Below are 13,381 nucleotides of genomic sequence, written 5' to 3'. Positions count from 1 at the left end.
TGTCCACATGTCAAATCTACATTTCTTTTTCAATAGTGATGAGAATGGAGAACTGCTTCCAGTTGAGAGCTGGTTCCATATTGTCTGATCCATCACAATCATATACCTCTGAGCTAATCAATTCCTTTTATTGATGCCAGCATGTTTCTCGGAGGGTTGCGTGTTTCAGAACAGTGACGTCAAACTCATGCGTCTGCGCTGTTGGAAAGTCGTCTTGGCAGAGAGGAGGACACGGTCCAAAGCATAGCTTAATTTCACAAAGAAAGATGACAACAGTGCTGCTTGTAATTTCTGTAAAATGATGATTTCAAGTCAGGGTGGACACACCAACAATATGCTAAAACATTTTACTACACAGCATGGGCTTAAATACCAGGAATGCCATGTATTTGACACTCTGTGTACAAGCGCCACTGCTTACCAACCGGCAGCACGTTTGTTACTGAGGGTGAATTATCATATCTTCTAACTTGACTTAACCCAAAACGTTTCTAATTATAACCCTAAAAATACCATTTCTAGATCTCCCTATCCACTAACTCAGCTTTGTGTTGATGCTACTCTGCTTTACAAACCACACTGTGAGGAGCACTATGTAAACAATTATACAAGCTGAATAAGATAACCAGCTGCAGCCTGCAGCTAAGCCCCACAATGCGATGACCTCATGTAAGATACCACATCAATTCCTTTTGTTTTTGTCTTCTTTGTAAATGGAAAACTGAAGTGTTGGAATCCCGGGGAATGTTAGGGAGAGGCTTCAGGCCAAGTGGGGAAGGGCTGATACTGATGAGGAACAGGGTGGAAAAAGAAGCAAGATGAGGAGGGGAGGAGGTGAAATCAAGAAAGACGGTTTGCCACAAGAAGAAAGGAGATTGTGGAGATATACTCAGGATGACAGGAAGGAGTACACCGGGAAATCTGCACAGCAGTGCCTGTTGCGGATCTGTATTTCAGCTTGTAGCGAGACAGAGGAACCCTAAACTGATTGCCAGGTTGTGCCAAATTTACAGTACCACTGGTCTACAGATTTACCTCCTCTCTTCTGTTCAGAGGAGCAGGACAGGAAACACAAGGAACAAAAAAAAGAGGAAAAGGCCATAAAATGCATTATTGTCTCAGTCAGGCAGTTCTAAACTATAGAAGCTGGCAGGGACCTATGAGCCAGCGGCAGCCTCCATTACCTTGCTGTGCACACCGTGGAAAGAATGACTTTTCCAGCAGCTCTTTAAGTACATGTACTTTACATGATTCTTATGGCAGTACAGGCCATCTTTCATGGCTAGTAAAACCAGAGCACGCATGGTCCTAGGTGAAGATTTCATGGCGCATTTGCTAAAGATGATATTATCGTAAAAATCGCCATTCTTTGCACTTAAGTTTTATTTTCATACTCAATCATATGTAATCATATAACAGAGAACATTCTAACTAATATGCAACACCCATATGTTTTGCCAGACACGTATACGGTGAAGAAAAGAAGGTCAGGGGAAATCTTGATAAGTTTACACTGTACCAACATGATACATGGCTCTAATTACATATAGACAGTACCAGTTGAACTCCCACCCTTCACTCCTCAATCCATCTGGGAAACTACAGTATCACTGGTATGCATTTAAAGGTCCAGTGTGCAGGGTTAAGGGGCATCTATTGGCAGAAATGGTGTAATATTCACAACTATGTTTTAATTCATCTATAATCACCTGAAAATAAGAATTGTTGTGTTTTGGTCCCTTAAAATAAGCCATTTATTGGGCCCTCTTCCATGGAGCCTGCCATATTGTTCTACAGTAGCCCAGAAGGGACAAACCAAACACTGGCTCTGGATAGGGCCATTCACATTTTTGCTTTGTTGCATTGGCAACTGTAGTCCTCTAGTCTCGCCACCAGACAATCAGAGATCTCCGCCTTCTGATAGTCTGGGGACACTCCTTTCTAAAGTGTGTTTAACACACCGGCAAAAACGACCGGCAACAAAGCAACGCCTCTTGCATTTTTGAAAAGGACACGCCCTCCCGGAAATGTGTGCTCCCCCTTTTCTCATCCGCAAGGAAACAAACACACAGAGAGCTTGAAAATGGATGGTGAGAGATTTAACTCTGTTTTATCAAACATGTGCTCAGTCTACAAGATTGTGGAAATGAAGGACTTACAGCGACTTGAGCCATTTTGTACCGCTACACGTGTTTCTAGTCAGACTATGTTTACGAGCACAAGAGTTCAGCGAGCCACCGAAGGACCGCCCTGCAGATTTACTATTGGTTCTGCAACATAGGGAGTTTTTTTAAACTCTGAAATTGTATCCGCCCATCTAAACACAAAATCAGGGAGAAAAACATGAGTCTTTAGTTAAGCAAAGCGTCTAAAGACTGACTTGTGAGTCTAGTAGTCCTCATACATGCTTAGCACATGGGAGAAGTTTGAGTTCTATACCCTCACAAGGGCAGGTAGAAAAATGCTACAGCATAGTATTGCAATACTTGGTAACACTTTACTTGAAGGTATCGACATAAGGGTGACATGACACTGTCATAACTATGACATGACACTGTCATGAACATGTCATAAACATTATGTACATGTCATAAACGTGTCATTCGGTTTTTGTAATGACAAGCTGACATTGTTTGGGTTGTCTTTATTATGACAACTTGACATTAATTAAAGTGACATTACCAGAAGATGTCTTTGTATCAATCATTATGTCAACTTGTCATAAGCATAAAAAGAGGTGCTATTTCTTGTTAATGTCAACTCGTCATGACAAAGACAGTTTCTGGTAATGTCACTTTGATTAATGTCAAGTTGTCATTATAAGGACATCCCAAACAAATTTAATGTCAACTCGTCATGACAAAGACATCTTCTGGTAATGTCATAGAGGTGTCCAAACTCCAGCAACACTTACTGTATATATAGAGTAACTTTATTGGAAGACCAACACTTCAGCTTGTGCCTTCATCAGGTCACTAAAACACATTACAAACAGCCAATCGTTGTCTCAGAGTGGCCAAAATTTTTTTTTACTAGTCTGGGATGTGACCTCATACTCAGCCCACCTTTTTAGATACATCATTGGTTGATATCTGTTTAAATGTACGTGATTGGTTGTTTTACATTTTTTTCTTTCCATTCCTCCCTTATTTAAAAGCTGTTTGTCATGCATTAAGTTGTTCTAAATACTACAAGTGGCAAAGATGCCTTTAATTTATCACCCTTCTCTATGCACCTTGGAAGCTGGTGAAGCTGCTCCAGAAACCCTCACCCTGCCTCTACAACACCTTTAAATCCACAATATTGTATCACAAATAAAGTATGGTGATAATCTCATATCATGAGGCCTCCTACCGTTAAACCTCACTGCCAGATGCCACTAAATCCTCCACACTGGACCTTTAATGTTGAAAACATTGGTCCTTAGTTGGAGTTTTGCTGCTATTCATTCCATCAAAAATTCCAATCTTTCCCTCCATCGTTGGACAGTTGGTGGATTTACATTTCTCCATAACACTGTAATCATCTTCTCTGCAATCACCAGAAACACCCCAAGCAAACATGTTTGGGTTTTGGTGTCCGTATCCTCTGGAGTCTCTCCCAGCATAATGAAGGCTGGCTCTAGAGGTAGGTCTACCCTCGTGATTTGCTTGTTCTCATCCTAAATGTCTCCATTAATGATACATCGTCATATTCCAAAAGAAAACTGTGAACACAATTAAAAACTCACAGTAATGGTGGGGGAGAGATAAGTAATTAAATGTGTTTTGATGCATCTGACAGATTCTTAAAGTATTTCCAATTGGCACCTTTTTTTCAAACCAAATCTCAATGTTCAGTCAAAATCCTCTTTGACAGGGAAAAACGTGTCCTTGTTGTTTTTCTGTCTTTACTGCCAAAACATTATTTTCTCTACCTTTCAGCATGATGAATGTGTATTGACCGTTATACTGACAGGCTGGAGTGTGGGTGGGATTCCCTTCTGTGTTTGTTGTGAAGCAATTATTGTCCAATCCCTCCACCAGAAAACAACATGTGCAGACTACAGGGCCCTGCAGAGAACTGTATGCAGCATCTCAGATTCAGCTGTGACTTTATGACAGAAAAAATTTGAGTAAATGTTTTTTATCTCACAATCAGTGCTGGAACACATTAAGCGTGCAGGCGAGACGGGCCCGAGTATGCGAAACGTTACCTGCCTCCAACTACAAGTCATCACCATCTCACATGAGACCTTCAGTCTGTTCAGAGGATTTTTACGCTGGGCGCTCAGACAGGAGAGGAACTGACATACTTCTCAGCGGTACGTAAAATGCAATCTGATAGCTATTCCCTTTGAGCTGAAGCTCGCCAGGCAAAGCCACTAAATTACTAACTTGGCTGTTGTCATGACTGTGTGTTAAAAACAAAGGCAACCCCCCCCCCCCCTTCCAGTCCCTGTACATCACTCAATCTTTCTTTTCCTTTCAGCCTCTATTTCATAAACATCCAGCTGTAGATCATCGCCACACGTCTGATTATGAAATTAGAAATGGTCTACAGGGACAGAAAAACAGAGAGATGAAGGCAGGAAAAGTCCTTTAATGTTCTTTTATTTCATCATGATTCTCTAAACTTGCTCCTTTTTCACTTACACATCATTTTACTCTCCACATCTCACCTGTCAGCTGATCCGTCCATACTACAATGGAGCCATCCAATCCAGTTCACTCTTAATAAAAGCAGACGATGCTACAACCCATTAGTAATCACTGCCTCGTAAATTTAGATGAGAGAAAAAGATTTAGCTTCAAGTCCCTTGCATCCTTCCCCCTCTCCCTCTCTCTGATCCGTCTTGTCGTTTCAATGGCATTTCACTTTACAAACCAAACAGCCAAAGAACATATCAGCAATTCAGCAGAGGGTTGTAGATTAAACATCAGTCTGCTCTGCACTATAGATTATTTTACCAACAAAAAATAACTTCTGGTGTTCTCATCAATTAAAGCGTCTGCCGATGCTCTGCTCACCAACTCTCCGTCAATTTCTCCGCCATCTTTTAGCCGTTTGTTCACAGGGACGAGCATTATGCTGACGAGGGTCCATTACGTGTAGGAAGTAAATTACTGCAACCCTCATGCATGGCAAGGTCTAATGAGCTGTCACTTAACGAATCATCAAAAGCAGATGTGTTTAGATTCTGTGCCGTCTGCTGTGTCAGAGAGGCATGTGCTCGAGCTCTCGGACCTGGCTCTCTTGAGGCTTTTCAGATATCAAAGAGTTATTTAGAAACGCTGCCCTCTCCAGTTGTTATCCATTATTTTTCCCACTATATTTATCCACAGTTTATAAGACAAAGGATCGTGAACTGTGCTTCTTGCCCAGAGGTGTTGGCCAGACTTTATACCATCTCCTCACACTGTTTTCAGTGCCTCTACCCACCGTTCTCATGTATAATCTTTTATTGCTATTGTGACAGACACATATCTTTTTTTCTTCCTCATCCAGAGGGTCTGGCTAAACCTTGCCGGCTGCTCTCCATACATCTGCTCCATGTCAGCGTTGGAACACTCGAGTTAATGAGATCCTCTGTTCTGCTGCAGTCCTGTCTGGGGTAATTTTCCCAGCTCATGCCAGAATGTCTGTTTGTGCGTCATATACACATGTTCAAAACATTGTAAACATAAAAAATAACATTTGGACACTACGTCCCTCTCTTCCGCGCTCTCTTCCTCAAACACACACAAATATATATTATATTAAGACAGTTATGATGTGTTTATGGAAAGGGGAGAAATAAAATCTTGAACACAGACATCAACAGGCCAAGTTACAGCTAGTTTATGGTCATTTAAACTATTTCAGTAGTCAGTGCAGTTATTATGGAAATTACCACAGTCTTGGAAGGATGGTGAAAACAGTAACTTTCGAGTAGCTTGAGCGTGACAGACTGCTAATACAGAACATGTAAACCGCGCAGATGACAACATTTGCACCATGCAGTAATATGACTGAAGAGCAGGCTGAGTTTATCAACAGTAACTGTGCAGCAAGGTCACTCACAGAGCGTGCAGTAAAAACATTTTTAATCTGAGCGACCACAGCCCAGAAACACTTGGAAGTTATCTGATGGAAAATTTGAATCGTCTTTTGTTTGTTATTAAGCAAAAAGTCAAAATACGTTAACTTGAGACCTTCTGAAAAACATCTGGAGTTGTCAAACTTTAGTAAAGCATGAAAAGTGAAGCATCATATCCAACCGAAAGTTCACTCCCTCTAAAATATTTTAACAAATAAGAATTACAACATACCACATCATGGAAACTCACACTGTCTTTTTTCAGCTCTTACAAATGAGAATATGCTGCTCTACATGAATACACATTTTAACTCCTATTATGTCTATTACTGTTTCCAATTTATTAAAAAGCCCTTCTTTAGCTACCATAAATGTGTCCATGTAGGTTTTAGTGTTGAAACATGGCATTTAAAGGGTGCTTAAAAAAGCAAAGTGGGCTGCATGTCAGTAAAAACATTATTGCACAACTCACAGATTCAACCAAGTTATTTAATATTTTCCTATTCAGGCAGTGAGCCGAGTGAAACAGCAGGCGTGCACCAACACACACATACACACACCTGCTTTTCCCATTATGTGTCTGTGAGGAGGGCGAGGAGACTGACAGCAGTGGAAACTCTAGTTGAGTTTTGGTTCGGTCATAGCTGTGTAGCTTTTTTCAGCCGGTGCCTCGAGACAAAAGCACCGTGAGAGCAGGAAAAGCCTCTCTAGCCCACTCTGTCCCTGCCAGGATGCTGCTGGGTCACTCTGCATACTGTACACTCTGCTCCCTCACTCCCTCCAGACTGCAGCCTTCAACTTGTCAGCCCTCCCCCTCAATCCGGCCAGTGACTCCTTCCCAAATCACTTCCCCATCACATCCCACTGCAGGTCTCTCTAAAAGACCTCAGCATCTTAAGGCAGTAAGTGAAACCATTTCCTCATGCACCTGACCCTTTAAAGCTTTACCTTACTTTCCAAATTGCTACATTGGACTTAAAGGCATGGACACAATTTCATTAGGCTTATAAAACCCACTCAGTCGGTCAGTCAGGAGCATGCTGGCTTTTATAAACCCTGCAGTTGCCTCTGTGTGAACTTGGCCCCGTGCAGTTGAGGTGATGGGGCTGGAGTCCAGATGACGCCAATGGCTTCCCTCTGAGCGAAAGAACAGCAATAACCCCAAAGACAAGCCCTGACGAGAGCCCCTCAGAACCTTTCATCTTTAGCCTTTTCCATTACTCAGACACAACAAACTATTAACAAGAAACCAAACGTCACTCCACACAATGGCATTGATATCTAATTGGATCAAAGTGCGGATCAGCGAGTGATATCATGCCAGACGAGTGTGTGTGCTGGTAGCTGAGCCTGAGACAAGTGTTGCACATATGCAGTCACAGGAGTCAGAGTGTACCACACCGCACTGGGATGCGGTCTGTGTGCTGCTTTTATAAGCCCACAGCGGCCAACCTTAAACACAGGTTATCCGTGACTGCTGTCAGGAAGGGCCTGACAGTCCAAAAGAGATTACGCCGGCGCTCACTAAGGCAACAGACGAGGTGTGTAAGACTGGGTGAGACACAGATGCGTAACTATGATATGTGGCTCTGCATGGTTGTTCTGATCACAGCGTGCTACAGGGAAGTGAACTGCATGGAAATTTTGAAAGGGAGAAAAGAGAAGGACAGAAGGAGACAGACAGAGTAAAAGCTTAAATATGCATACACCTATCAGCCAAAACAACAAAACCACTGACAGGTTAAGTAAAAAACGATGATCATCTCCTTGTAGTGCAATGTTCTGCTTGGGTCCTGGCATTATGTGGATGAAACTTGACATGCACCAGATCCCCTCGTTGCAATGGCAGTGGCAGTGGCCTCCCCACATGACAATGCACCCTGCCAAACTGCAAAAACTGCTTAGGAATGGACCGAGACAAAGACATCGACCTGGCCTCCAAATTCCCCAGATCCCAATCCAATCGAGCGTCCATAGGAGGCGCCCGTATCCTACTTACAATCTACAGGACTCAAAGCATTCGCAGCCAACACCCTTGTGCCTAACACCACAGGATACGCCCAGAAGCCCTGTGTCCGTGACTCAACAGGTCAGAGGTCCCACGATGGCTCAGACCTGGCTCTGACCTGTCGAGGCATGGACGCAGAACCTCGGGGCACCAACACCTCCTACAAGTGCTTGATTAGATTGCGATCTGGGGAATTTGGAGGTCAAGCCGACACCTTGAGCTCTTTGTCATGTTCTTCAGCCCATTCCTGAGCAGGGGGTAGTTGGTCTGTGGCACTGTGTGAGTGGTGCATGTCAAGTGTCGTCCACATAACACCAGGACTCAAGGTTTCCCAGGTCAACACTACATTGTAACAAGATGATCAATTCACTTCACCTGTCAGTGGTTGCAGTGTTGCGGCTGATCGCTGTATGGAAATTCTCCACTGGACTGATCTGTTCTTGATTAATAAGCATTTGTGTTACGTGTGCAATTGATTTTCATCAAAAATGACATCCACAAAATGCAGTCAACACCTCTCCTCTCTCTACAGATTTGAGAGCAGCTCACCTCTGGCTGGATGGCTTTGAACACAGGAGCATCCATGAGCGTAATCTGGCCCTGGGGGAGAGAAAACACAGCAGTTGTTAGATTTGCTGCGTTAAAATTGGGACAAACTGACAACAAACTGTCACAGTTTTCCAACTACATTACTGTGAACCGAGAAAACAATCATTCACAGTCCAATCTCAGGTTACTAAAATAAAAGTTTGGTGACTAATAGAGCTTTTACTGGAGAGCCTGTGTCATCTGAAGCAGGTGGGTGTGACTGACTGTGGTCTTTCACTGAGTGCACCTTGATATGGCATGGAGAGATGTGAAATGAAGACGCTGAAGGAAAAAGAAGATCAAGAGTGCCCTCTTGTGGTTGGATGGTGCAGACTAATGGACAAACATCAAAGCTCTGATACAAGATTCCAGACATGATGAGGAACATTCTTTTATTTGATTAATCATGAGACGACCGTGAGCAACATTACTCCTAATGACAAGGTAAGATTATTTTAACAGTAATGCAACTTGTGTTTGTTCACAGTCACCATGGAAAGTTTGTGCAGAGGCAGCCAGAGCAAATCTATGAGTGGCTGCTTGGCACTGCCAAACATCATCAATTATTACTGATCCAAACTCTGACCCCATTTCCTCCTCTATCATCCCATCTCCTCCTATCTGAAGTCAGCACATCACTTTTGTGCTTACTGAACATTTCGTTCTTTAAACACTCATACATACAGATTAACCAGACAAGGACAGACGCGCACACACTTTAACTTCACTTACTGCATATTCTTCAGGAGTGACCTTCAGCACATCGAAAACAACAGCGTCAAAACTCTTCTTCAGGTCCGAAGAACCCTTATCGCTGAGAGACTCTGAGCTGCTGCTCTTCTAGAAGACACCGTTAAATCACAAGGTTAAGAGGAATGATGGCTGCGCTGTTAAGAACAAGGTTATCAAGTGGAAGAGAGGTGAAGTATGCAAGGTTCAAGAAGGCTAAATAACCAACATGGTGTCGCAGCACAGCTGAGGATCACTGAAAAACGTGTTGGCTTAATATTTATCACCTCACCAGGAACTCACAGGTAAGTGTCTAAAGCGCTAAAAGAAGCACGCACAATGAAGTGTGGTATAGCAAGTGGGTGTGGCCTCACCTCAGAGACTGTTGCAGCATTGGTGGTGATGCTTGATTGGCCATTAGGGAGGTCCATCATTCCCACACCATCTAGCTCTAGCGCACGAGACCATTCATCATCCTCAGCTGCAGCAAAGCCCGCCCGGCCCTCTGAAAACACACACATTAACAGGATGCCACTGTGAGTACATTTTGCACATCTCAACCATAATCACCTTCAGACTGAAGCAGACACATCAATCAGCCTGTGGCAGCAGCACCACCTACTGGTTGAAGTAAGCGGTAGCACTGTCAGGCTGACCTCATAAAGCACTGACCGAATCAACAACTGAACTGAATTCAACCTCGGAAAATTAGTTATGAGTGAACTTGAGGTGGCAGTGAAGGTGTTGACAGGTCCAGTGATTGTCCCAGCACGCCGGTGAATTCCATATGGACGCTCACTTTCACAGCCTGTCACTCACTACACACAAGAAGGGACAGGACAGAAGGAGCTTAGGCTGAGCATTAGGAAGAGATCTTCTGTGAAAGGGGTTTGGAGAAAGCAGCTGTCAGTTCGAGCCACAACACTAAACAGCTTACACGCGACACTGGAGCACGACCCACTGCCACTCAGTAACTCCACAGGCCGGACACTGAAGAGATTCCTGTTTACTTTTGTCAACTGGCTACCAGAGAGGAATATCCTGAATTTCAACATTTAACAGAGTTTCAGGAGAACACAAACTGGCTGCTGGAAACAAATAAGGTTTAATCATATGTCTTTGGGTTAGTTTGGTTAGTTTGTCTTTGCCCAAAAAACCTACTGACTATGTGAGTACCTGGGCCCTGTGTGTCATTCATGCCATTGTCAGTATGATATAATGAATTGAACCAAACACATGAATGAGTGTACAATTGCTTAATAAGTATTTAAAACTGTAACTAGATTATATCTGTTTGTTTTCTTGACAATGTCAGGACGAGGACGAGCCAAAATCTCAAGACACACCTGTATTAATATCTGTGCACAACAGCCTCTATAACGTGTGTTATCACTCTTATCACAACATAAATGTTTATTTTTATTTACTAATATCAAATAATGATCGAAAACCAACTATTACTCTATTAACAAAATGATTCAAGAATTCATTTTAAACTTTTTAAAATCACATCAAAGCACGACTAACACATCCATTTAAAAAGAAAATAATGTAAGATAATGTGACGTGTCTGTGTCATACACTTATAATGGGCGTGCACAACATACTGATACAGTCAATTAAAATATTCATTCAGAACTTTTTGTACAGGTCCAGCTGAGCATTACAATAATAATGTGATTATTACAAAATTCTACAGCACACCTCGATGTGCATCATGACACTATTTGAGAGTCACTGATTTAAGGAATTTAGCAACAGTGTCGCCTTTTCCCCTGTGAATCTGATAATCGTTAAATAGTTTTAGCACGCGCATTATTTATTAACACCCATGGTATCTGAAAAAAGACAATTCAAGTATCCATGTTCCTCTGTCAATCAAAGTTATTATAGTTAATTAAAACTAATCTATAACTAAAACTAGGTGTGAGAAGTCATTTTATTTAACTGTACTAAAAATAAGAACTAGACTTAAGAGAGAAAATGGAAACTAAATAAAAAAGAGTATAGTGTATTTAAAAAATTAAGTAAAATGAAATAAAAAATATACAGGGAATGATTTTAAGTCATTTTTGGTCAAATCTGTCAATACAACAAGCATCAGGAGGCACTGGTTCATTTGCAATTTACAAAGTGTTGTGTTTGTATTCTAATACCTATTCTGAACTTTTTAGATGTTGGCTCTGTCCCATTAAACACACACACACAAAAATTAAATTAAATTAAATTAAATTAAATTAAATTAAATTAAATTAAATAAAGTTAAAATAAAAAATTAAATTAAATTAAATTAAATTAAATGACTTACTTAATAAAAAAAAAAATTAAAAATCAAAATGGAAAAAAAAAAAAACAAAACACTATAGTAACTCAAGTGTTAATATCCCAGTCTGGATGAATATGTGGTCACGTGGACTGATACAGACACAGTGAGAAATTATTTAAGCATGTGATGATTTTTTATACATGGATGTGAGATCAGAGGCTCAGTGTCCACATCTTTTGCAGATAGATTAAAGTGTAAAGAATTTTCTTATCATGATGATATTTCAATATTCCTGAATATTCTTCTCTGCCGTGACTGAAACACCTCAGAGACTCTTCTGTGCCAAAAGCACAAAGACACCGAAATGAAAAATAAGAAGCTGCTTAGAATACTGAAGGCCAGCAAAGCCTTCCCTTGTGTACTTAACAATGCAGACCTCTGTGTGTGTGTGTGTGTGTGTGTGTGTGTGTGTGTGTGTGTGTCCGTCTCTCGGTCTGTCTTTTTGGCTGGCCACAGGCTGGAGCTGAGATGGCCGGTGCTTTAAGAGCCATTAGCTGCTTTCCACAGTTGCATTCTGCTCGGCCGAGAGCAAACACCACTACATCATGTCAACTTCCCTCCCATTGTTTGACAGTAGTGCATAACTACACAGGAAGCAATAGCCCGTCTGTATTTACAAGTCTGAGTCTGTCTGTTGTTCATAAAGTCACACATCTGTAATTACCCCACTTCCTGCTCTAATACCTACGTATGTCTTGTTGTTTGTCTGGGGTGCCCCTGGGCTATGATGTCAGATATCACAGGGGAGTTTTTTCTACAGACACCGCACACACACACACACACACACACACACACACACACACACACACACAGCCTAGGGATTTTTTAAATTAAAATACATTTTGTGACCCAAGTGTCCCATTTAACTAGCAACCTTGTTTTCAGTCAAAGATAAACACTCAAAACAGATTAAAGTTTTCGTTCTTTAAGTTTGTTGAGCTACACTTTTGTGTAAGGTTGTCACAGGTATCAATACTTTTTGATACCATGCATTTAAAGCGATACATCTCTGTTAATTATTCGACGGTGCCTAAACTACGTATACAATCAGAGTCCTCTCCAGCGACAAACCCACCATGTGACAGTGTTCACTAACTTTTCCTGTACCAGCACTGTGTGCAGGTTGTTCATGGAATAATAAAATGTTCCGCTATCATAGGACATTTTTGCTCTGCTATCAAAAGACGCATTGAGTATCGTATCCAAGTTTAAAATTCTGGTATCTTTCATGACAACCCTACAGCATACAGTCATATCTGCTCCTCTAACTGAGGTGTGTGTGACTGTAATCATATGCTAGGAGAATTAAAAAAAACAGTACTGTACACAGACACACCTGTGCTGCCACCACACTCCCAAAAACAAGCTGCTCTCACAAAGACGAGGCCGTACTCACCAGTTGTGTGTCAGATGCGCATAGTGTTGGACGTGAGGTTAGCCTGTTGTTTCTGTGTGGCTGTCTTTATCTATCGAGCCCTGTCTTTCTCTGAGGCTGGCTCCTGCTGTCTGTGTGAACGTGAGGAGAACAAAAGGGAGAGACAGAGAGGAAGGCAGAATGATTCTTCTGAACATGAGGAAAACCCACGCAGCCATTATAAATGCACGCTGCCAAAAAATCCAATAGCTGATCTGGTTTGGTGTGAGTGCTCAACAAACCATCAGCCATCGCACT

At 41.8% G+C, this 13,381-nt stretch overlaps 1 protein-coding gene across 8 annotated transcripts in view; it reads right to left on the bottom strand.

Annotated features, from left to right (window-relative positions):
- ralgps2 (Ral GEF with PH domain and SH3 binding motif 2) overlaps positions 1 to 13,381 on the bottom strand; it is a 104,766-nt gene that overhangs the window by 58,928 nt on the left and 32,457 nt on the right. For 4 of the 8 annotated variants that reach the window (XM_078168458.1, XM_078168463.1, XM_078168461.1 and 1 more), the window contains exons 2-5: positions 13,106 to 13,215; positions 9,758 to 9,888; positions 9,387 to 9,494; positions 8,616 to 8,666 (exon numbers count right to left, since the gene is read on the bottom strand). In XM_078168458.1, the coding sequence (XP_078024584.1) occupies positions 8,616 to 8,666; positions 9,387 to 9,494; positions 9,758 to 9,817 (219 nt within the window). In that variant the 5' untranslated portion in view covers positions 9,818 to 9,888; positions 13,106 to 13,215. The remainder of the gene's footprint in view (positions 1 to 8,615; positions 8,667 to 9,386; positions 9,495 to 9,757; positions 9,889 to 13,105; positions 13,216 to 13,381) is intronic. The other 4 variants (XM_078168460.1, XM_078168462.1, XM_078168465.1 and 1 more) reach the window with 2 other exon arrangements.

Source organism: Epinephelus lanceolatus, chromosome 6, assembly GCF_041903045.1.
Source record: "Epinephelus lanceolatus isolate andai-2023 chromosome 6, ASM4190304v1, whole genome shotgun sequence".
Taxonomy (NCBI): Eukaryota; Metazoa; Chordata; class Actinopteri; order Perciformes; family Serranidae; genus Epinephelus; species Epinephelus lanceolatus.
The sequence above is the reverse complement of the archived record's forward strand: the minus strand, read 5'-3'. Positions and strand labels throughout refer to the sequence as shown.